The sequence below is a fragment of the Neodiprion virginianus genome, chromosome 1, assembly GCF_021901495.1.
Source record: "Neodiprion virginianus isolate iyNeoVirg1 chromosome 1, iyNeoVirg1.1, whole genome shotgun sequence".
Taxonomy (NCBI): Eukaryota; Metazoa; Arthropoda; class Insecta; order Hymenoptera; family Diprionidae; genus Neodiprion; species Neodiprion virginianus.
The window spans coordinates 1669720-1695884 of record NC_060877.1 but is presented as its reverse complement, the minus strand read 5'-3'; the positions used below and the strand labels follow the sequence as shown (position 1 = coordinate 1695884).

The window sequence follows — 26165 nt, the reverse complement described above, 5'->3', positions numbered from 1 at the left end:
TTTTGCTGTGAAACAGAAGGAAAACAGTCTCATCTTATTGCTCGCGGAATTTTCACCAGACTTTGTCGTATGCTTGCAATAGTGCAGTAAAGTTTCCACACGCGGTAAATTTTCACGTCTACGCCGTGAAACGATCGTTGTCAACGACCGACTGTGAGAGTGTTTATTTTTTTTGTTCATTGTTATTAATAAATTGTGAAGCGAAGCGGTGAATCGTCGACAGACCGCAGGACGCAGTTTTTGAGCGCGCAATGGTGGAGTGGAGTTTATTTAAAAAAAGAAACTTGCAGTGAAGAGTATTATACAAGTGAAATAAACTTATCGGCGGTGAGAGATGGTAAACAAATTTGTTGCAGCTCTGGCATTCGTTGACCAAGGCAAGTAAGTGTACGAGTCATATCTAAAGTATGGATGAAAATCTGTTGTTGTTGTGTCGTCGTTCTTATTTTTGTCTTCGGTTATTCCCAAGTGCCTAGAAAGCGACAGTTAATCTTTGCCCGGTTTAAACCAGGCGTAAATCGATCCCAGGATCCGAAGAACTTAACAATATCGAATAGCGTAAAAATATTTATCGACCTCGACGAACCTACGCAAATAGAATTGAAAGACCGCGGAGGTCGAAAGGGGTAAAAAGAGGGTACGGAATGAGCGGAAAAAAAGGAAAAAAGAAAAACGGATCCAAGAGTAAAGATAAAACCGAGCACGAATAACGAGAATAAAAAAATGAAAGCAAAAAAGTATTTGAACCTCAGTTTACGTACACACACCGTGATGCATCACGCACGTACGTACATATATGGCGCGGCTCTCGCAAATGCGATTGCTGATGGAAAAATACCACCTCGACTTGTCGCACTCTACACGTATGACGGTGTGCGTGTAATCGGTATAACGCGTGCAACGCGTATACGAATCGTCGCAAGTGTGTAATGCACACGCAAGTCGTGAGCTATTACGAAAGATAAATAAATGTGTGCAATAGTAACGCCGAAAGATTAAGAAGACAGGCGAGGCGGGGAGTAGAATTCGATATCAGATAAACTTATTCGGGAAGTTTCATTGCCGGTCGGTATTGAAAAGATAGCTTCGAATCGTAAAAACACAGCTGAGGTAGTAGGATGAGGGGGTGGAGAGGGGAAGGGGTTACTGATATTTGGTGGATTATCGGATATATGCAAGCGCAGGGAAAGGGGGGTACGGACCGATAACGGAGGTCTTCTCTAAGTTACGAACAGAGATATTAAATCACCACAGTCATCAACAGCGGTCGGATCAGGTACCGAATGCTGAAATGTTTTTGTCTCACGATGCGATTGACAGACCTCGGCATTTGGTCTTGAGTTAGTCTAACGCGTTTTATTTTGTCGGTTAGATCGATGTCTCGGACAGATTCGGAGCGAGTGACTTCTTCGTACGAAAAGCCCGATGATAACTATCATTATACATGTAACGATTGCGTTGTGCAGAGTATCTCGATCGCCCGCAACGCTCGATTCGAATGAAAAATATTTGTCTCCTCTGGTGTATCGCAAGGCCACGTCATAATTATGCGGTAGGTCTGTATTAGGAGAAGACACAAGTGTAATAAAGAAACTTGAACATGACCTGTCTTATATACGATTTTGGCCGATCTCAATTACGCAGTTTTTAAAAATTACGAGGCCGTGACAGCTGAAATAACCTTGAGATACAGCCTATAGCTGGCTTCTTTCGGAGCGATGCAATATCGCGAAGGACGTACAACGTTTGCGCACGGTGATCGGTCGTAAGACTACCTCAACACGCGTTACGCGCCGACACAATTGTCACGACGATGATAATGATAACAAGAACAGCACCGACGTAATAATAACCGCAGCAGACCCGCGGTTTGATGGGAAATCGTTTGTTTACGCAAAATTAATTATAATCATTTCGTCAAGCCGATAAAATTAAACAGCCTCCGTAGCATTCTGGAAATATCGGCGTGACCAGGGGGCGAGTCCAGCTTGCGGTTCGCCGCCAGACGAATCCAGATACTAAAATCAGCTATTAACGTACCGGAAATGTGCTCCATCGGCTTTTCTATCCCGTACATGGCGTACGCCCAACGATCGCTGTCGTTTGGGGCCAGTATCATTTCCCAGGAAAATCACAGTGGTGGTCCGGTCGTCAACTTGGTTCGTAGGTTGATTACGGTAATCGCAAAAGTCAGCAGTTTCGGGCTTTGGTACTTGGTATCACTCTCAACTACGCAGCGAGGATCCGAATTATCACAGTCGGTGCACGCGCAACGTTATACTCGCGTGATAAAAGTCCAAGGGTTGAAAATTTAACGCTTTGACTAGAATATTGTCGCATTCACCTTCCGGATCGAAAATTAATCACCGATCGGAAGCTTCGCTTGTAAACTTCTCCTCCTCAGCCCGACAAGACGTAACGGATCCACGTCCAACTTGCCGTAAACGTCGGCGTGAAGTGGAGATTCGGCTTACCTACTACCGTGCGATTCCCCTTTCGGCTCTGCGACGCCATTGCGAACGCCAATGTATACCGCGTTCTCTGTCAATTGGCCCGATTTCACGTCTCACCCTCATTTTCTCAACAATTTTATTCATTTTTAACCAGCTTCTGGTACTACTTGATAATCGTACTCTCTCTCTCTCTCTCTCTCTCTCTCTCTCTCTCTCTCTCTCTCTCTCTCTCTCTCTCTCTCTCTCTCTCTCTCTCTCGCTCTCTCTCTCTCTGTCACGTTTTCCATATCCTTAACTCCGAATATCGGCTTCGAGTTGAGACTTTTTCAGCAATGCACTAAATGTCGACACAAAATGTACAACCTGTATAACTCGGTGCGCAGCATGCAATGTAATTCCTATCAGTTACTCGAATAACCTTTTGGACCGAAAACGACGTTTTTTGAAAATGTCACGTTTACCCGACGCAAAAAGTCGCCAGCGAAAACAACGGCGAACTTTTTTTTACCGTCACCTTTCGTCTACCTTCGAAAGAATTTTCCCTTTCCGACCGTAAACTGAGTAGGCTGAATAATTTACGAGGAACGCGCCGTATGCAAGAGCAGAGGGCGCGTCTCGAGCTTTTACTTCTATTCACATACCTCGCGGATTGCGTTAGTATTTGTGCGTGCGTATCGGTATGTGCACATTTTCGAAGAACGTGAAGCGTGTCTGCGAATTCCCACCACCACCAGCACTACCTGCCTGTGCAGCGGATCGTTCTTTCTTTTTTTCTTCCTTTCTTTCTCTCTTTATTTGCGAAACGATAAAAACATTCTATCACTCGGTGTCCACGTGCACCGCTCTGCAAAAGCCGGCTGGTCACTCCGCTGCAGCAGGACGCAGCGGTTCTTTCGCACAGCGTTATACGCGTGTCGAATAACGAATTTACCGGTAAGTTATACTTAGCCGAGTGACTTGAGTTGCGGAGTGAGTAATGAGTGTTCCAATCAAAGCTCTAATCTCCGTCGATTTGATATTCGTCAGTTTTCCGAAATCTAAAATGCACCAACGACTTTGAAAAAAATTCTCCACGATGCTCTGGAAGTTTTTTTCTTCTTGTCCTCAAAAATCGCAAACAAATTAAAGTTATACACTTTGGATTTTTGCTAAAAAAAATTTCCGACTTCAACGAACCGCTGGAATTAAGTTTCGCATAAGCTAAACCGATGTGTTTTATTTCGCGAAAAAACGGTTTCGCACAGTCCGAAATCGTTATGCGTAGACAGTGGAAGACGTAGAGTGCGTTTAGTTCTATGCGTACTATCGATGGTTCGAAAAGCTTGGATTCTTTCGAACGAATCGAGGAAAAATAATCGAGTTTGAAAAATGGTCGATTATACTCGATTAATCGGGAAAAAATAACCGATTATTTTTAGCTATTCTTACAATTAGTTGAAGTTTTGAGGACAGCGCTAGCTGCACATGGGGCAGTGTGAATTAATCGATCAGAGCGAAGCCAAATATCGGGGATTTACCGCCCCACGCATGCCTCTTATACACACACACACACGCGCGTACCACGCATCCGAGGCACCAAGCTAAACGGTTACTCAATCAGAGATTCAAGGCTTATCGCCGACGAACCGTCGTCTAGCTCTATATATCGATATATACTGCTTCTTGCGTCATTCCTATTCCCACGTTTACCGTATAACTTATTCACAACATACGCTTTATTTATCAACTAAAAATAGCAGACTACGCACGCACCGTTCCGGAGGCGTGGCACGACTCGAGTTGTTTTTGACCTGGGGCACTGTTTTGCTTCCAAAAATATTATCCGCGATGCGTGAAAATGAAACCAGTTGAGGTTTAAAAATTGTCGCGAAATTCCGAAACGCCCCAGCTATGTATTCTGCAAATTCTATCGTCAGCGTTTTTTTTTTTCTTTTACTTGTCAGTTTTTGCGACGCGTTTGCGTATGATAACAATTTCCTGAACAACCTTGGTAGTTTCAAGTTACTTTTAATATATTTCTTCCTCGGTGTCTGTTGTCTGCTTTGACTTTCAGAAGTCACTGCGAATGCACTTTACGATATTTATTATATATTATTGTTTGTGTGTTTTGTTATACGTGCAAAAGAAGAAAAGGACACTTTGATTCCGGTTTTTTAACCGTCTTGTATCACCTAATCTGCAAAGAATAACACGCGTCTAAAGAAAATTTTATAATTTGGAGTGCTGAATTGCATGTGCATCGATCTCTTCTGTCCTACTTGTGAAAAAATAAAACGCGCATGCGCACGAAGAGATCGAAGGACACGAAGAATGGATTCGCAATAAGACGCGGGTGTAATAAAGAGATTAGCGAATGCGTGCGTTGCGAATTGCAATTGCGTTTTAACACAAGGCGTGCGATAAAATCCGCGGACTCTCCAGACAGAGAAAACACGAATTACAAAACGAAAGAGTGATAAAAAGAGGCTTATTCATACTCCGAGTGCATGCAAGTATTGTTGTGTTTACCGAGAGACGCATCGATGCACAACATGTGCATTTAGGAGTGTGCGATGAATGCGTAACGCCGCGATAACGAAACGCAATAATTATAGTAAAAATTATAGTAATAATCGTCCTCGCTCTGTGTGCAAATAAATGTTTAACAAACAAAAACACGATCGTCCCGTCAAATAAAACTGCAGTCTCGAAGCCTTTGCAGTTGCACATCTGCAGCGATAAATGGAATAAAAAAATAATCGTCGAGGTACTGATTCAACTTAATAACGAGAAAAATAACGTGAGATCTAAATACACGCGGCGGTTTTAACGAAGCAATAATATTTTGTTTTCAACGTCAAATTAACGGCTCTACACGCAAATTTTTGCGGTCATTCACACTGCGCGTACTCGTCGACGTGCAAAATTATTGATCAAACGAACAGTCCGGTTATAGTTCAACTGAACCCTTGTTGACCCTTGAAGAAAAATCGAGCCAATTTTCGCTGTCGATTATATATTACCCGGCGCGAATCGTGGATTGTATAACGTAAAAAAATGTTCTTTGTTTTTTCAATTTAATAATAAAATTTTCTCAAGGTGGTAATATACGACTTGTGATAATTAGCCGAGTGTAAGAGACGCGCGATCGAAATTGTCTAAAGCATGGGGAATGATGCAATTTTTTTCCTCTTCATCCGCGTGCACGTATTAATTATACAACAAACAATGGCGCAGATGCACGTGATCAATGAATGCACGTCAAGATACGCGCTGCAAGTGGACGTCCCACATACGCGTTTGTGTAACAATGAATGGAATGAGGAAGAAAAAAAGTACGAAATATCGAGTTGGCGGAAATCAGCATTCAGCCCTCACTCTCTTCTGGGTTCACTACCCTAGTATAATAAAATTTGTTCTATTCTATTCTATTCTCCATATCTCTCTCTCTCTCTCTCTCTCACCTATTTGAAATTTCAACTTTTCATGGGATTGGGGTTGAATTCCGATGTCGAACGGGAGATCCGATGCAACCTTCATGATTCCTCCAATTCCTGATCTCGAGACTCCGCAGGGAATTATTATGTAACTTTAACGATCGTAGGAGTTAGCCGTTTACAATGATTGCAGTTATTATTATTTGAGTAGTAATTTTCTTTTCACCCTGTCGCAAAAACGCGAGAAATGACTTTTTCTCTATTCTCATTCAATATGGCTCGCGGAAAACTGTCACCCACCCGGAATTTCCTGTTTCTGTTTCATTCGCAGCTTTTCTGTTCGCGCCGCCGCGCCACGAAAGCTCCAGAGGCTTCCATACGCGAAGAGCTTCCGTATGCGCAAGTCGCGATACACGCAGACTCCGTATTTACCCTCTTATCAGTTACAGTCGTTCACCTGTGTCGAGTCGCCGAACGATCAACCGTCGACAAGTGCGAATTCCGAAGCAGGTGTAAGCGCGGTGGAAAAACGAGATTTCAGCAGCAGTCGGATGCAGTAAATTCGAACTTGCAAGCTTATCGCAGACAGCAAATATTGTTGGTTATTGAACAACCGCGATTGCGGACGTAAACAGATATGTAAATAAAAATACGTACTCGAGACTAGCCGTGCTTATCGAAAATTCAGTTGCAAGTTGGATAATAATTAATATTGATTTACCATCGGGACTCGGATGAAAAAACAAAATCTGCTATTCGCGAGCGTTGAAATGCGACCGAACGAATAAATTAATGAATGACGATCGATGAATGAATGAATGCAAAAAATATAGTAAGATTGAAACAACCGTGGCGTAAACCGGCCTTAAGAGTTCCTTTGGCCATCCGGTTAGACGAGCACGTGATTCGAGCGTGAACACCGACTGGTCTCGGCTGTGTTCATCGGTGTGAACCGAGTAGCGAGCGCAAAATATTTAAGTGTGCGTGAAGTCCGACCACTTTGTCGTCTCAGCGCGAACAATATGCGCATATATGCCTGTACGTGTGCGAAGTTTAACCGTTTGTGCACTTAGGCGTGTGTGTGGCCTTGTTGTATGTAAAAATATATCGCATGGCCGCTTGTAATAGAATAAAAATAGAATACAACAGAGGAGGTGCAAGAAGCGAAGAAAAATTTGCGAAAAGAAAGAAAAGCGATGGGATAATACATTTTTACTTGTTATATGTGTACCGATATTGACTATAGGTTACTTTCGTAATCGATACGTCAGCAATTGATCGGCTCTAAAAACCGTTGAATGACGGGTTTACCACCGAAGAAATTAATGCAAATTTGCGGCTCGCAGAGTCAAGTTACTGTTTTATTTTCTTTTCTTTTTTTTTCCTCTAGCGGTTTCGGATGACACATTTCAACCAAGTACAATTAATTGCCACACAATTTTATCTCTGTATCATATAGCTATATCGCACACATTTCAACCTTATGAATACGCATTGTTTAATATGCATATAATCACGGGAATGTCAAAACAAGCTGAAAACTGGTGTGATATCGAGATACGGTGACGAGGTAAGGAATTTCATTAAAATTTTCCACGAATACTTTGGAGCAGCTATGCTCGTGAATCCGAGCTTATACGGGACGAGAAAATACTGCAGGTGAGAAATTTTGCACGGGTCATTCGTATGCGACTTTCTACGAGGCGCAAATGTTTCGATCGAGGAAATTGTCGATGGCAGCCATTTTTAAAAAATATCTTTTACTTTAATGCTCCACTTGAGTGAAAAGGTGGACGCTGAACGGTTATAATATTATATAAAATATACAAGAGGACGAGAATCCGCGGGAAAAATTGCAAGCAGGCAGGGGAGAAAATGTAAATATACAAATAGCAGGATAAATCGTCGGGTCGGTTCGAGGAGATCGAATTGATTAATTGGGGAATTTAGGATTTCATTTCTGCGATTGGAAAATAACGAACACACTGCACGCGTTAGTTTCACCGTCACGTCCTTTTATGCCGGCCTGCAATCCTGCGTAAACTTACGACGCCTCTCAATTTGGCTCGACAAAACAATGTTAAAAATAAATTTTCTCACTAATAGACTGGTAATAAGAAGATACAATATAAACTCGATGATATGATATGCCAATTCAATCAAAATTCTATGCAGTCGTGTTTTTCGGATTAGAAGCAAAAATAAATCAAAAGACACCAAAATATAACATCAGGTTGAAATTTAGAATTATTGTAGAAAATTTCGCTGATATTCGCAAATGTGGTTTTCATTTTCGTAACACACCTTTGGTTTTTGAAAGTTTTAATCTCACAGATCCGTTTTTGGTAAATTGATTTGATTTTCAAATTTTAAACCCCAGCATTAACGTAGTAACGAATGGAAAATTCTTCGGTTTCGAACCGATCCGTGAAAATTTTGGTGCAATTGGTTCGTATGGAAATTCCACCACCGAAGTGAAAACGTCTTGTACGAAGTTGGACGGATGTTTGTGAGAAAAATGTCAGGCGACTCACCTGCGGATAACAGAAGTGGAGTCTAATCTGCTTCCGGTACGAAGCTGCTGCGAAGAATCAATGGACAACGATTATTCCTCCGAAGTCGCGGGTGAATATTGAAAGCTCTGAGTCGCGTCGTGAGCCTTTATAGAAGTTCGACGTGCACACCGGATGCGGCAAGTCGGTGGTGGACTAGCAGATGCAGCCGTTCATCTCTCTTCGCCTAATCTTCCCTTTCCTCCGTTGAACTCCGCGATGACTCGCATTCGACTAACGAAGAGCCCCGACCATCGCAAAAGCAGAATATTATCAACAAACCGATGTTGTTACAATACGATGCGGTTTAGTTGTTACTTCAAAACTGACAAGGCTCGTCTTCGGTCACGGGTCACCGATCGAGTCAGTCCGGAGTTTGCCAATACGTGAACGTTGTTAACGAACACTCGTCATGCGACAACGACGTTCACGGTCATCTGCTTTACGGCTTCACTTTGAAAAAACTAATTTTCAAAATACAATAATCTCGCAGGCTGAAACGATTGCACTTGACCCGTTGCCGATGGTCCGCATGTTTGCGTGATCGGAAGATTTGAACCACCTTGTTTGAAAGCTCCACAGATTTTCGACTTCATTGCCGATTCGTTACAGAAAAAGTCTTACTTCCATTTTATGGCGAATTCGAAAATTGAATTGTAAAACTTTAGTATTTTTCCGAGTGCACATCTGATCTTCGAAGAGTGATCGACGAACTCAAGGTTCACAGTGTTCCAAGCTTTCGCAAGAAGCGTGTTTCTTGTTTTCTGCTGTACAAATAGATAGCCCTGTTTTCTCGACTCGGTCGTAACCCGTGGAGACCCTCGCTCGTGGATGATAGATAAATTGGAACAGGGTAGCTGATACCGATACCGACTTTACAATACCGTTCTTCTCGAGGAGGATAAGGTCGATACGGGTTGATCATTCACACGCGTCTACCGCATACGAGATAGAAACGAACGCTTGAACTTTCCACGCCTTGAAATTAGATTGACTTTCCTGCAAGTCGTCTTTCGTTCGTTCTTCGCCTTTATTTTAACTCATTTTCACGAAGCTGATAGCCACGTCGTGCTTCGTATCTCGGTGAAGATAAACGGAAACGAAAATAAAATAAAAATCCCACGATGCGTACTTTCCGAGAGAATATTAATCATTCCACTTATACATAGGTATTCATTTTTTGCAATAAATGAGCAATAATTTTTTTGAAATCGAATCGATAGAAACTAGAATTGATTGGAGAGGTGCAAACAGTTTTTCCTGTTATGTACGTAGGATATCTTTTCCGTCGGATTACACCCAACGTTTGTGAAACGTTTACGTACGTTCAAAAGTACATTTTTGCAGAAGTGTAATGGGGAAAATAGCGAACTACGATCGTATTACTATACTTGAGTTATTCGGAGAACGATTAATTATTATTAATCGCGCGGGTTTTACCTGTGCATCATACTGTAGCGTGTATTGACGTATTGTTTTTACGTGTAACGGGAGAAATTACCAGTTGATCGTATAAGTAATCAACGCTGAATTATTGCAAGCGCGGTTTGTGTTAATTCGATTTAAAACTTTATTTTTTTAAGTGCTACTCGAAAAATTTATGAAAAATATTGAAAAAAAAACTGTCGTAAAACCTGGAAGAGGTAGGAAAATATTTAATATACAAATCCTCAAGGTGTAGACGTAAAAATGAATCAAAAATATTACAATAATTAGTATAGCAACCTCTAAATATTTTCCTACCTACTCCAAGTTTCACGACAGTTTTTGTTCAACAATTGTCCTTGCACCTTAGAAAAAGAAAAAGTTAAAAAATGAGCCACCCTGAGGTAGGTGAAGAAAAATAATTTAGGTGCGCCTGATTGCAGACAACAAAATACGTAAGTATGTATGAAATTGCCTGCAATTGAACAATATGATAGAATCATTCTATCGATAATCGACTTCGAAGTAGCGATTTATAATTTCCAGAAAAGCCTGTGTGATATTTTCTTCTTCTCTGACGTTCGCCGTTATTCGATTGCCGTTTAACGTCAAATGTTCGGCTTTTACACGGATGACCAGATGATTCGTTTAAATTGACTTCAATAAATTTAACGATAATTTTGCTAATTTTTCAGTCGTTTCGCGAGTCACGTAAATTCGCCGCATCCTTTGTTCGGTTTAGTTTCTCGCCGACAGTTTCATTCGAAAATCATGGAAAACGATAACAAGGAAATCGAAGCGCTGAATGAAAATTTTTCGTACAACAGCATGTTGGCTCGGGCTTTGGTTCAGCTATTTGCACAAGAAGGTACGACCCTGCTATTCTCCTACAAAAATGATCATTCTTGAAACTTAATTTTGAAATTCTTCGACACAATCGCTACGCCCAACTTTATCGATGCTTTTATCGCACCCACAGTCAGTTGTAGAATTTTCTCAACGCAGCGGGTCTCATACCAACGGATGGTATAAATTTGTCGCTGCTATTCGCCGATATCATAGCGTTGAAAGGTAAGGCAAGTAAGTGTTTAACCAATTCGCAGAAGCCTCGATCATCGCGTCGACTATGATTTTTTCCCCCGGCGGATCTTCGAGCCTCTCAAAATAGGCCGCGTTCAATGTTATCGATAATTATCGCACAACATTTTTCGGTAACGTTAATCAATTACAACGAAGCACAAATCGTCGCAGTTGTTCAAACAAACTTTTACTTGTTTGTCGGTTTTATTCTTTTCACCTTATTATACCTATATTATCATCGTATATCGCTACACTGCAAGTGCACTTATATCACGCGATACCCTCGTTCATACCTGATGCAAAAATTCGTTACCTGCAAGCCTTTGCAGTTACGATAACTCGAATATGAAATATTTTAGCAAAATAACAAACTCCGGGAGATGAGTAGAAAAAAAGTATGACCCATGGGATTTCCTCCCCTGGTTCGAACCAATCGACTCGTAATATTCTACGGAAGGTGAAGAAGTCAGGATTTATAGTTTCGAAACGGCCCACCCGTTAGACGTAATTACCGGTCGGTGATCGATTGATCGTGGATTTTGTATGATTGATTTTACAGAGAGGGCCCAGATTCACATGTGGCTTGAAAAACTACAAAGGGTACCCCGCGATGACGTCGACGCAATGATCATCCGCAACGAGTACATGTGGCTGCTCCTCCTCGTTATGCAGAGCGGAAACCTTACCGAGCCCTTCGACAAGCTGCCGCCCTACGCGGAGGAACTTCCTCCGGTCTCGGACATCATGGTGACGACGCGATTGGAATCTACTTATTTTTCTTATTTTTCTTATCTTTTCTTTTTTTTCGTCGTTTTTTTCCCTCTCCGCAATGTTCACGTTTTCCTCGTTGTTTATTTCTCCTCGTTAACGAGCTGTTTCACCGCGTCCAGCCGACCCGGATTTACCAAGAAGTCCTCGGTTCGTCGGAGCAGAATTTTTCGTGGATCGACAAAGTGCTTTCGGAAACGAACGCGGCGTCGGCGGCGGACGAAGATAACGACGTGAAAGTTGGAATAGCGCCGCACACGTTTCTCGATCATCAGCCACGGCCGCTGAACGGAATCGCATGTTACTTTTCTGTCTTCAGCAATAAATCTTGAGACGTTGAAAGAGCGTTTTTTCAATACCGAGAAGCATTCCTTGCGAATCTGCTTCGCGAAAAGCTTGCAGAAATCGGTTGTTTTAGAGCCGATGAAAATCGTTAGCACCGCGACCATGATTCAAGTAATAAACAGACGGATTATGTGGTGTTTCTCGTCGGAGATAAGCGGGATTAGGAAGCTTTGCGGTTAGCAGACCGAAACAGATTGGATTTGCCTGATTATTCTGACACTGACTGAGAGCTCGCCAGATATACGAGCATGGCGAAAAACGACGATAATAATTGTTCGCATTTTTTAAGCTCCATGCGAGTTCTCCTATCTGAGCTTGCGCATACTGACCTGACAAGGTGAAATATATACCGCGAATATCAAGATGATCGCGGGATAAGGTCGACCTGATCTTCGACTTGACAGCCGTTTCAAAGTTTCGTCATCCACACGACAGTCGAATAGTTCGTTGATTATTATCTTTCATGTTGTCGGACGCCATCACGTGCCTTCTGTATCCACGAGCTACGCTAGTTTGAGTCACGAGATTGAATTTCATAAGGTTGACGCGACGAAACGTCATCCGTGTCCAGAGAACACCAAAACAGAATCTGCTTGAATGATCCCAATTCCATTTTCTGTTTGAAAAATTTGATTCCAGCTTACAGTTATAATAAATAAACAGAACAAGCACGTCAAATTTGTGAAGAATCATAATCCGTTAATCATTCCTACGGTGTACGTGATTTCTATTCATTCGTGATTGTTCGTTCATTTGTGATGTTTTTTCTTTTCTCTGTCGTAGTTAAAATTCGATTTGATGCGTAGGGAAAATCGGTCAGTCTCCTCCAAGATTGAAAAGTCACAAAATGAAAAACATCGGGTAAAAATTAGTTTCGATATGCGCAATGCATCATCAGACGTATGAGCACGTGTCAAAGATTTTTTTTTTTATTTTCGCTCAGCGCACGTGCGGTGCATCCCTCGTATACGATGTGTTCGACACAGTCACGTATAATTCACCTTGTCATTTCATAATCCGATAAAATATTCCCACCGTATATGCGTTATGTTACACACTCGAGGGTATTACGCGCCGTAAATATTACGCGATATTGGGCTGGAATCGCGCTTGATCAATTAGTCGTAAATATATCCAATGAAGTGAAACGTGACAGGATTATTTAACACGTTTTGACCGGCGCATAATTCTGATATAGAAATAATCTTGCGTATACTCGTCTAAAAAATAAACTCTCGTTTAACTAATCGCATTTGTTACGTATGTAAGGCTTGTGTGTATTTTTAGTCAAATTCCAACAAGTACATTTTTAGTATAACAGACGACGAAAATTACGGAGAATGAAATATTCCGATGCGAGTTTTCATTCGCCAGTTTAAATATTGCGAATCAGGGACTCGAGGATCGTTGGCAAAAATTAGTTCCAGAAAATAAGCCTCGAATAGAGAGGAACATACGTTGCGGAGAATTGAAGTTAATTTATTTGATGATTAATTTACGGCTACCTCGATTGTCGTTTTTTCTGTAAAAACTGATCAGTGAGGAAGGCCAGTTATTGGCAGCTGATAGGGGAAGTATATCGTAATAATCGACCGGACCGTAAATAATCTGTTTGTCGCAAACGTCGGTCGAGATTTCGGGAGGCGAGTTTCACGATGAAAAATGGCGATAAGAGGTCTTAGGGTTTGCGTAGAAGCTGGCAGGTGGGCATAACGAAGTGAATTTCGTCCTCGGTGACAAGACTCTGCTCTTGTCCCCGACCGCATTAGTGGATGCTCATTAGTAGCTAATGATAGATGTTCGAACATCAGTTACCTCTTGACCACCAAGAAGGACGTTTCGTGTCGGTTGTTCTACTTTCGGAGAATCCGCAATAAGGAAATAACGATATAACAGGAGCGCGGACATTTCAACATTAAATAACATTCCCCAAGTGATATGAAATTAAGACTCGGTACGAAGTTACGCGAGTTTTTTTCATCATTTTTCTAAATTTCTTCTCTCAACTGTTCAGTTTTCAAGCGCATAGATTTCTTTTTCTCCTTCTGACAGAAAATACTCGAAGCTTACAACTATACTAATCGCGTTTCGATATTATTACAGAGAAAGGATACGACTTTGAGAACGCGATAGCTCAAGTTGGTGAGTTAAAAAAATTGACCAACTTTCTTCATCAATTTCAAAAACAATTCACTGCTTTTTATTTTCTTGTCTTTCGTATCTTTTCACTCCGCGATAAAATTTCTCTCGTCCGTTACCAGGTTATGGAAAATATCAAGGACTCTTGCTGGCCGTTTGCGGTACGATTTATGCCGCATGTGCGATCGGAACGACGACCCTTTCCTTCGTACTTCCGTCCGCGGAATGCGATTTCAAGCTGACTTCTGCCGACAAGGGGCGGCTCAACGCGACGCCCCTCGTAGGTGAGTGAATGAAAACACCTCGATGCTTGTAACGAGAGTATCCGATTTGACTTCTTTTGTAACATGTTACAGTAGACCAAAAACTAAGCGATAAGCATTTTCTTTTTTCTTATCTGCCATGAAACACTCGAAGGGGGTGAAACCGCCCTCCGAAGTAAGACATGTCAAGGGGTGATTTGGCAGTTCTTTTTTTTTCTACTTGAAAAAATTACATTCTTCACTTCTCTTCATGAGAAAACTTTTCCAGTTGGATTGATTAAAAAATGTTATGTTCTTGTGGGTGAAACTGCCAAATCGCCTCTTGACGTGTCTCACTTTGAAGGGTGGTTTCACAAAATCTTCAAAGTGTTTAACGACGGATAAAGGAAAAAAAAAAAAAAACTACGCGTCGCTTAGTTTTTAGTATACCATAACATATTGCAAAAGAAATGAAACCTGTGTTACCTTTCTCGTTAGATGCCCTGAGCATCCTGATCGCCTGTTTGAAATTCCGCATTCACCGTAGAGAGAAAAATTATTCGAAATCAGACTTCAGCACCGAAATTCGACTATTTTCAGGCATGGTTGTGGGCTCCTACATTTGGGGAAACATAGCCGACGCTGTGGGTCGTAAATGGGGCTTGATAGCAGCCTTGCTGATGGATTCGATGGCTGCTCTGTCGTCGAGTGTCGCCCAGTCTTTCCCCCTCTTCCTCTTCTTCCGATTCTTCAACGGTTTCGGGTGAGCCACAGACAGGAAACGCGACAGCAAACGAAATAGAGGAAGACCCTATGGATTGTAAAAATTGTTCCTTTTCTCGCAGGATCATCGGGGCCACCAGCATCGTCTTTCCCTACTTCAGCGAATTCCTAGCCGCTAAGAATCGCGACGTGATGCTCTGCAGGCTCGAGGTCTTCTGGACCGTCGGCGTCATTAGTCTGCCAGGTGAAGATTCCGTCTCGAGTTCCCGCACTCACCCTCGGCCTCGACTCTTCTTTTTAAACTTTTATTTACCCCTCGAAACGACGTTTAGGGATCGCTTGGGTGGTGATACCGCACAGCTGGAGACTCGGCAGCGTCGACACGTTCTCCTTTACCCCCTGGAGGATGTTTGTGGCCCTCTGCGGTGTCCCGAGTCTGACAATGGCTATGATCCTTCTCCTATTCCCGGAAAGCCCGAAGTATCTCATGACCCACGGGAAGATGGATAGAGCGTTGGTCGTCTTGGAAGGAATGTTCGCTATCAACAGCGGATTGGAAAAGTCCGATTATCCGGTAAGTAAAAGTACGAACGTTTTTGCGGCCACGTTATGCTCGTGTTATCGGTTCGCGTCAATTGCCTGAAATACGATTTTTGGAGAAAAATAGGTGCATCAAAATTTTACTCTAAATTTGACTAGATTTTTAAAAATTTTTAAATGAAAATCCAAGCAACTTCACCCGATCAAGTCAGTTCGTTTATACGTTCAGAATGTCAAGGAGTGAAGAGAAAACGAAAATTGACATTTATCAAATAGTTGAACGGTTAAATACGCACAGGTGAAAAGTAATAAGAGGGAAGAATCGTTCCTTAAGAAGCCGGATCGTGAAAAAACAGAGCTAATGATTAGGATCATCATCGATTATTCAGTGATTTTTATCGTGTCCGTTAATCTTATCTCGGTGGCTGGATGTCTCGGAAGAGGATGATCGCCCTTGATGACGAATAAGCTCATCCCTCATTCTCTGTCTTGATCGATCATACAGATTAGCGTATGAATAGTCAAAAACAAAATTCCTTTCAACGTAACACACGACTTTTCTCAAGTTGCATACTTTTCTCTAATATCTCATAATGATCGATAATTAACCTGCAACATTGAATTTGTGAAATTTGACAAAACTCAGACCGGTGTGTAAAATTTGTACAGGACAATTTTGACCGGCTCTATTCCTTCGTATTTCTCTTCTCTCGTCATTCGTGCTCTTGCGATAAAAATTTCCCGCGGATGCAAGCTGCGTTCACCAATATCAACGCGCAAATCTGTCGATGAATGTTGATCGTATCTCTCGAGTGGCGATAATTCAGATCTAAACGTGGACCACTCGAGCAGCAAAGTGGGGGAACAAAACCGGATTATCGCGAAGAACCGGCGACTTCAATGACGATTAGGGTGGTTCAATGTTTAACTTTTTTTTTAATCTAAGGTACCGCTCGAACAATTTGTGACAATTACTGAAAAAAATTGTCGTAAAACCTGGAGGAAATAGGAAAATAGGTATGTACTCGTATTTATTAGTTTATTTTTTTCGTATCGTGGTCCAATTAATCAGATACTCCTATTTCGGTAGCAAAGACTGTTATCCAAAATTTCTCGGAGACGATTAATCCTTCGGATAAAAGACAAGAACAGCCAACTGCGGAATTGTTAGGCGCAGTTTGCTGTTGATTGGTGATCAATTAATTGTACCCCGATACGAAAAAAATAAACTACTATATACATACAAGTCCTTAAGGTGAAGACATAAAAATAAATAAAAAATATTACAACAATTGGTAGCGATTTTTAAATATTTTCTTACCTCCTCCAGGTCTCACGACAATTTCTGTTCCAGTATTTGTAAAAAAAATTTCGAATCGCACCTTGAAAAAAAAAAAGAAGAAAATGAACGAACCTAATGAGGAAGCTTTCGTTTCAGGTGAAAGCTCTCATCAACCCAGGGCAAATACACAGGGCAAGCACGAAGCACGAGCCGCGTTTGCGGAAGCTCACGATTCGCCTTGGCGCGATTTGGCGTCAAAAGAAGCAGCTCTTCTCGCCACCGTATCTGCGTTACATCGCCCTGACATGCTTCGCCGATTTCGGACTGATGTTCAGGTGAGCGAGACTTCCTTTTTCCCTTGCGGGGAAAAGTCGTGATTTGGAAGACGGGACACCTGCACTCTTTCTTTCTTTCTTTCTCTCTCTCTCTCTCCCGCAGCTACTACACCCTGATGCTCTGGTTCCCGGAGCTCTTCGAGCGGTTCGGCCAGTTTCAGGAAGTCCACCCTGACCAGCCGGCCGGAGTCTGCGACGTGACGTCGATCGTGGTCCAGGGTGTGCACAACGAGACGACGATATCGGCGAGCTGCGACAAGCCGATCGACGACAAGGTCTTCCTCTACACCGTGATAATCGGTTTATCCTGCATACCGACATCGATATCGCTCGGTCTCTGCATCAACAAACTCGGGAAGAAGTTCCTCCTGATATTCAGCTTCATGGCGGCCGGCTCCGCGGCCCTGGGACTTAACTTGGTCAAGAACCTCACTCAGACCCTGATTCTTTCCTGCATATTCGAGGCCCTGACAAGCACCACGGAGGTCATAATATTCTGCGTGATAGTCGAGCTGTTTCCCACCAGCCTTCGGTAGGTCAAAGGAAAGAGGTAATCTCGTTTTTCGCGGTTCGTAATTTTTTCTCTTTCCACTTGAAGAGCGTTGGCGATGTCGTTGACGGTGACTTCCGGCCGTCTCGGAGCCATTGTCGGTAATGTTGTTTTCGGGACGCTTATTGACCTGAACTGCATCATTCCGATTTACACGTTCGCGGGGCTCTTGATATGTGAGTACGCCGAAAAAAGATCTTTAAAAATTCTTTAGGTCCTTTACTTGCGTTCATATTTAATAACCATTAAAAATTTCACGAAACACAGCCGGCGGATTTCTCTGCATGTTGATACCGAGCAAGGGTCAAATAGTACCTTCGCTATCTTCGCCCCCGATGACGCCGTTGGGAAGTTCATTTAAGATGGACGCTTGCGACATCCGGTAGTGAGAGGCTCAGCAGACCGGAAGCTGGAGAAAATCGCGTCAGAGAAACAAGAAAGAGAAAACCAGTAATGACAAGAAAAAGAGAAAAAGAAAATGCAGCAGAATCAGGAAGGAAATGCGGAGTGCTCGAATTGACTCGGTCAAGTTTATTCGGTGAATTTTACAGGAAAAAAAATTAAAAATAAACTGTGCAATAACCAAATATATAATATGAACGGTGAGATCGAATCTCCGATCCGATTGCTATTCGCGAGATCGCGTCAAAATCTGAAAAAATCAGCACTCTATATGTATAATAAAACATATCGTGCGTCTTTTGTTTTTGAAAATAATTTTCAAGGTCACCGAGTCAGTCGAGATTTCGTATGTCGTAACCAACTGCACTGCTGCATCGCTGATCTGTCAGAAAAAAAAACAAACAAAAAAAAAAAAGAGAAAATCAAAAAAAAACATAAAACGAAAAAAAAAATATGAAACAGAAAGGAAAAAGAAATGTTTAATAAAAGAATATATTTTTATTTTTTATTTATTTGTAGGTAACCGCTTTGTAATTGAAATTGTATAGCTTCCTTTTTGTTTTCAAAGAAAAGAAACTAAAAAAAAAGAGAAAGTCACATAAAAACCAAAAACCGATCATCGCGTTAGATTATATGCATTTACGAACCTGTTAACATTACACCACTCAAGGATATGACGGCAATGCAACCTGCTCCTTCCGTCAAAAGTAAACCATGCGTTCCCATCGCCATTCCCAAGTATCCAAGACTGTTCGCAAACCCAACGCCGAGAACCCTGAACACAATAAATTGCACAACATGGGCTTATTATAACTGAACACGTTAGTCAGAAAATACATCGGGATTGAATTTATCAATTTTCCGCAACTGAAATGAAACTCTTCGCGACGTCGAAGAAAGTATTCTTTCTCTCACCGAGTCTGCGTTTTCGACAATTCCACGACGAGGCATGACGACGCGGTCCCGCTGACGATCCACATTGCTTCCATCAAGCTCGTATAAAACAGAGTGTATTTCGTACCGATCACGTAATGCACGCAGAACGAAAGAAAGCCACCGATTACGTGACTCGTAGCTAAAATAAAAAATAAAGTCGAAAAATTAAGATAATGACGAATAAATGCAGATTCGCATTGCAGATTACCTATGAAAATAGGTCTGCCCGATTGATCCATACGCATAATCATCCAGGCCAAAAACGGCAGGGTAGCGAGAGCGACGAACAGCGCTCCTGTTTCGAAACCGGGGTCGATTCTTAACGAGCTGCAGGACGATGATGCCAATTCTGAAATACCGGTTATCCGGTCACCCGCGTAAAAGGACCACGAAACGAACCAAAGGAAACGTACCGTTTCCGTTACGCGAGGAGTATTTATCCTCGAGTGATTTCACCCCGAGTTTGCACTCGGCCCGGATCGTCGGAATTTGGAACCACAGAACCTGCCGGCACTTCAGATCGGGAAACCAGTAACTCATGGTGAAGTAGCTGTAAGTGCGAAGAAACTCGGAAGTGCATTTCCTGCAGACCGTGTTACAATTTATCGGCGCACTCACGACAACTGGAAAACGAATTGAATCTGCAAGACGATAATCGCGCTGTAACAGGGCGGCCGGACGCCCTTCGGGACGTAGGTCTTGAATTCTCCGGTGCTCAGCGTCCCCGAGAAGGGAAGATCGTCCTCGAGACTGTCGAGGGACGCCTGGAAGGAAGCGGAACTTTAAGGATGTATTGGCTATACATTCTCAACCAAAAAAGAGTCTCGTCGACAATGTTGAATACTTTGTGGTAAGATAAATATCTGAAAAACATCAACCACGATAAAGATGATAAGAAAATTAAATTTCAATAATAACAATGCCCCAAAGTTATCAATAAATTTTTTAAACGAAACATCGTTTAACAAATGTTTAGGGAATGTTTTTTTTTCTTTTGTTATGTAAAATAAATAAGTTGATTTTTCTGAATACACATAAATTTTTAAAGAATTTTCTCATTATTTTGTATATCCGTTCTCAAAACTTTTAAATTTCGAAAAATGGAGGAAAAATCGTGAATTTTGAATAAGTTTTCGTAAAAACGTTTTACATTACAATTAGGAAGTTTCCGGGGCACTGAACGAATTGTTTCGCGAACAGTCTTTATAAATTTTCGAAAAGGGAAATTTCATAATAATGAGAACAATCTTCAAAAATTCATGTATATTAAAAAAAATCAACGAATTCATCGATTTACTTTAGTCTTAGGCAACGTCTATTATAATATGTGCAATAGTCATCCCTTCCATTCACCCACCCAATACTCCAGCTCATCTTCGTTGTGCGGATAATTCCTCCTGTGAATATTTCTCAGGCATTCAAGAGCCCGCTCGCCCTTGCCCATGGAAAAGAGAAGCCTGTGACTTTCCGTGAGGTAACGCACCGCCAATCCAGCCACTATGAGAGCCAGGGAGCCGAAAAAGAACTGCGAGACTCGCCAGGAGATCGGTAACGCTGGTAAGGAAATCGACTTGTCGTTACGAAGCTCGTTTTGCCCATCGCTTTCAGAGCCGCCCACCTGGAAACGCGACGACGCCGAGCAGCCAGAAGACCTGGAAAGAAACCAGGGCCCTTCCTCGGTGCCGAGGAACCTGCAGCTCGGCGACGTAGACCGTCGTCACACAGAGCAATGCCGATGACCTGGAGCAGTATTCGCTATTAGGAAGGTTCGGGGACCGGGAAATCCTCCAGGAGCTACCAGAATGCTCTGAAGGTCGAGAGTGACGCCAGGCAGGAGTAGCCGGTGCAAAAACCGAGAGCCAGGTTGCCGAGTCCGTAGATCACGAGAGAAACTACCAACGATTTGAGCCGACTAGCGAAATCCGCCGGGACTGCGATCAGCAGGGCTCCGATTACCAAAGCTGCGGGTCAAAGTTCAATTTTCAGGAGGTTTTAAGGACGCAAGCGTCAGTTTTCGGTGCATTTTCGACCTGACCGTACGTCCGACGCGCCCTTAAGAATTATGGAACAAACCGATTGTGGTGTAGGTGTCAATCCTGACTCGTTGATCGCTGTCGAGATGCAATTCGCAGCCGATAATTCCGCGCGATTCTGTCAGAAAACCTCCTGGGCCGGATATCGAGGCGATGACCAATCCGCAGAGGATCAACACTCTGTACTGATAGCGGCCAGAGCCTGAAGGAAGAGGAACTGGATGTAGTTTGAACTTTGATGCGTGCAGAGAGTAAAACGAGGATAAGAATGAACTCACCGGCCTTTTCTACCGCCAGTGAGTAGCCGATTGTAGTTTTTTCCTTGACATCTGGGGAAGAATATATAGTGCATATAATTTCGATGATCTTATTCTAATCTCTTCATTTATATGAGTCAATGCTGAGGAAGCAATGGTTACAAGTCGAAGGCTGCGTAGAATATCCGGCTGTCTCGAGTCAGGCTTGAAAAACCAGCTACTTCGTGTCTGGAATTTTTCGGCCGCAAATTAAGTTGGTAGCACTGTCCGGCTGAATGCGAAATTCGTCAGCGCTTCACAAAATTCATACAAGCTCCTTTTTGTGAATTTAGGTATTATATGCTTATCTGCATAATTATAACGCAGAAATGAAATCATAAAGCATCAGGCGTATTTTGAGATGAAATTAAAGGTTATCATTTCGGCATAATGACATTAAATTGGTAATGGCCAGTTTTTCAAGCGAAACTTGAAATAGCTGGTTTTTGAAGCCTAACTCGAGTTAGCCAGTTTTTCAAGCCCGACTCGAGATAGCCGGTTATTCTACGCAGCCGTTGAAGTTATCGTTACACAGGACTTATACTTCTCTTTACCATTCTCCCCAATTTTTACGCGGTTCGCCATTCCAGTTACAAACTATGATCTCGTGTTTGACATTTACATACAGTCAGCTGTTCAAAATTCCTCATCGACCAACTCGCGTTTTCTGCAAGTTTCAATTCGATGCTTCCGAATTTGATGAAGTCGTAAGTATTCAAAATATTGTCGTGAGAAGAACAACATTTTGCTGCTCATTAACTGCGAACAATACCGAACTAACTTTTTCAGGTACACAAGTTTTTGTTCTTCTTTACTTTATCATTTTAATACTGTTCTAAGCTGTAAATATTTCCATAGGCTTGAAGCACTATTAAAATTGTGCGGAATGCACTGTCAAAACTTGTGCTATTACGTGAAATTAATGGAGGACTGGCAGCTGAGCGATTTTTGATATAGCGCCTGACTGTACAGCAAACTTCACCCATGAACTTATAAAAAGTCTCGTTCAGGTAACAAACACTATCCTACTCCTCGTGACCAAATCATCCTTTAGATGTTCCTGAGAATATTCTACATTATCGTGAATATTAATCGCAAGCTCGCTAGTAATTCAAGAATTATTCGAATTTCATATGTTCTCTACCGGTGCATTGTGCCACGAACAATTCGCACACTAGACCCTGTGAGAAAAAAACAACAAAATTCGTACGTCGATTCACATGTGTCTCGAAAAATGTCGTATGCACGTTGTCGGCATACGCGATACTGATTTTGGACAATTATGTTTATATGATAATGCCAATACATCTAAACCCATCATACCATTTCGGGTATGTCCCTATAAGCGATTAGAATGTACAGGGTGAGGGAGGGATGGATAATTAACCGTTATAATGCGCCTTGTAATTTTATTATCAACTGTCCAGAAACGTTAGTGGAGATGACATTAAGGCTAAGGCAAACGAGTTGTGTGCCAATGCTTCGATACGTGTAGATTGCGATCAGAATTTTTTTTAACTTTCTCCTATTCAGAGAAAAAAAACATTGCGAATCTTACGGTAGTCGCCAATGATGTGTAACATATGACCTCGATATCGAGATAGATTTTCGTAAAAATATTGGAGTCGGGTATTGATTCAAGTGATTATTTCACAACGTCGCACCGATCAAGACTAAGGTCGCGCTGCAGGATCATATTGTAGCAAATTGAATAAATAATAAATGTAGAAATGTATTAGAATTGGATATTAATATATTTTTCTGTGAACTTGAAGCCTGCAGTCCCCAAACGGGAACGTCGAGGGCTGGCTCATAGTCAGCCTAGAGCCGCTTGTTAAACGTTTTATTCAATGCGGGTATGTGAACGAAAAACCTTGAAAAAATGTGTTCAAAAAATGAGACACCAATTACCTCATCAATGGTGGACAATACATTGCCAGCGACGACGTAATATGCGGGAAGTGCGGACTATCGAAAAAGAAAGCTAATCGATATTTTGATAACGCCATGCACCGTCACAAAAATCCAATTTACCGAGTCGTTACCAAAACTGTGCTCGTGCTATATATACAACACAGGTGTAACGACTAAAGTTCAGATTTATATAAAAAAAAATTTTTTCCTCAAAAGATTGAGAGGCCAAGTCTTGGGTAGCTTCTTTAATGGCAGTGTGCAGTCCGCAGTTATCGTACAGACATCGCTGTCCCAGCATGCAGCAGTGCAACTGTTACAAAAATTCCGTGGAATATTGTTGAAAATTTGGAGCTATAACAGAAAAATTGGACGTAAATGGCAAAACAAATTCGACTTTTTCACACATTCTGCCCATTTTACTTGTCATTTCCTGAATTATTACTAGCATAATAATTGCCACGGTTAATCGTACGGGAAGATCAGCGCAGAGACCTAAACTTGTTGTTTGCATTACTAACTACGATTGAATAGTTGTTAATTTTTAATTTAGAAAGATCAAACCTCATAGCCGAACTCGAAATTTTTTTACGAATGCCAAGAATTTTCCTTTTCCCATTGCTTGCGTGAAATCTTGAATCTGAATTTACTCAAAATCATCCAAGACCAACGAACAATTCGGTATTGAAAAAATTTCACAACTTCTTTACGGCCTAGTTCAAAACGATTCACAGTGAGTATTGCGAGTGAAAAAAATTAAGATCAATATCCGCAATCTTCATTTATATTCTAACATTCAAGCAGGCAAATAATAAGAGATCAAGTTGAAAATTGCATTCCTGAATTGTTTCCACATTTTTTTCACGCATGGATGTTTTCCTACTTGACGGACTGTCAGGGGCTAAGTGACGTAATTACCCGACGTTCACGTAAACACATTCTTTCCCTAATCTATGTCATTCCGAAGGTAGTATCGCTAAATGTACAGGTAATCACCTATTGGGATATACATACCTTTTGAACGGTTAATTTACCAACGGATTCTCGTATTCGCGAGGTTTTGATGTATTGGCGAGTACACGTAAATAAGCCAATACGAAACCACTGTGAAAATATTAGACATCGAAGCCTTCACGCTTGTTCACGGTAAATTGTGTCAGTGAATCTCACGCTCCTGCCGGGTTAACACTGCAACACGTGTCTCTGCCGATCCTTTGTTACGATACTGTTCTTTGCTTTCTTCCGAGCCGGGTCGCCTTCGTTTCATATTCTCAGTTAAAAAAAAGTTTTTTTTTTTTTAAATCAAAAATAAGAATATTGAATCGGGGATATTATGTATAAGTCCTTAAAACCTTGCTGCTTATTATCTGACAATAATAAGGATAACAATCTATTTACAATTTCTCTTCCCAAAGAACGAACGGCAACTGTTGACGTAACTGATGGTGAGTCAGAAATAAATTCTATTGTGTTAATTTAATTGTCAGTCCCTTATTTAACTCTTTACCTCAAGACGAAAATTTCAAATTAGATGATGATCCTAGCCAACAATGTCATTTAGTGATTAAAAAAAAAAACGAGAATATGGTGTAGACTTCAAATCACCTGTGTGTACGAAGCTGTATTGACATATTGAAATAGACCTTAGAGTTCACGAAACAATCAACTGGATTCGAACGATGTTATATTGTTGGCTTTTAAATTTCTTCGAATACGCTACATTTTAGAAAATTCCTTTTGCCTGTCCGTATAATTTGAGACTATTGTCGATCATACGAAACCGTGTACAATTTTTTTTCTCCACAAATTTGAAATCACGTCAATTGGGTGACTAGTGTTTCTGTTTTTCGTTTCTCTTTGGTCTTGACACTTAAACAGTGTTGACAGGAATTAAATTTAGATGTATTTGATGTTCATAGAAGAATTTCTCTGCCGGTGAGTTCTTATCGTTAGACTCCGAAACGTGATTCGTACCAGCTAAATTGTTTGAATGATTTTGTGTTGAAGGTGACAATCCGAGAAAAGAGGAAGGACCGGTAGATTTTGAACGTGCAATAGAACTAACAGGTAATAACTATGCCCATGATTCTCGTTTCTGTATTCATCGCTCGTGATCACGCTGGATCGGAGAAGACGAGCGATTAAAAAAACTAGGCTACCCGGACACAACTCGACCTCCTTATATACAAATGAAACGAAATTATTCCTATTCGTATAGGAAATACGTTTTCTCAAACACATTTTCACACTTCGATTATGAAGGATCACTTAATATCACGGTGTAATTTAAACTATAGTATCAAATCCCGACAGGCTATGGAAAGTTTAATTATCTTCTGCTGCTGGCCGTCCTACCAGCAGGATGCTCAAGTGTTTACGCGTCCACAGCCATGTCCTACGTCCTGCCGTCTGCCGAGTGCGACCTTGGACTCACCTTGCTTGATAAGGGTCTTCTTAATTCTATGGCATTTGCAGGTAAATCATGTTTGCCAATTAGTCCGACAATCGCCAAATTACTCCGAGGAAAAATCCGCAAACTTAATGTACACTCTTTGACTGGATTTTCCCACAGGGATGATTTGCAGCTCGTTCGCATGGGGATTTTTGGCCGACATGTTCGGGCGTAAGACAATACTCGTTTACGGCTACCTCCTCGACGCTATTTTCAATCTGGCAAGTAGTTTTTCCCAGGTTTCATGGATGCTGTTAGTTTTCAAATTCTTCAACGGCGTGATGT

General features: G+C 41.6%; 1 protein-coding gene across 1 annotated transcript in view; it reads left to right on the top strand.

Moving 5' to 3' along the window:
• Positions 1-4: 4 nt before the first annotated feature.
• The window catches only part of LOC124302732 (uncharacterized), a 29172-nt gene continuing 3011 nt past the window's right edge, over positions 5-26165 (top strand). Inside the window, exons 1-16 of the mRNA XM_046759205.1 lie at positions 5-377; positions 14143-14181; positions 14301-14462; positions 15021-15183; positions 15266-15387; positions 15476-15717; positions 17122-17300; positions 17404-17832; positions 17899-18026; positions 18118-18235; positions 23293-23373; positions 23498-23802; positions 24844-24873; positions 25436-25495; positions 25742-25903; positions 26001-26163. Of these exons, the coding sequence (XP_046615161.1) occupies positions 335-377; positions 14143-14181; positions 14301-14462; positions 15021-15183; positions 15266-15387; positions 15476-15717; positions 17122-17300; positions 17404-17832; positions 17899-18026; positions 18118-18235; positions 23293-23373; positions 23498-23802; positions 24844-24873; positions 25436-25495; positions 25742-25903; positions 26001-26163 (2426 nt within the window). The 5' untranslated portion in view covers positions 5-334. The remainder of the gene's footprint in view (positions 378-14142; positions 14182-14300; positions 14463-15020; positions 15184-15265; positions 15388-15475; positions 15718-17121; positions 17301-17403; positions 17833-17898; positions 18027-18117; positions 18236-23292; positions 23374-23497; positions 23803-24843; positions 24874-25435; positions 25496-25741; positions 25904-26000; positions 26164-26165) is intronic.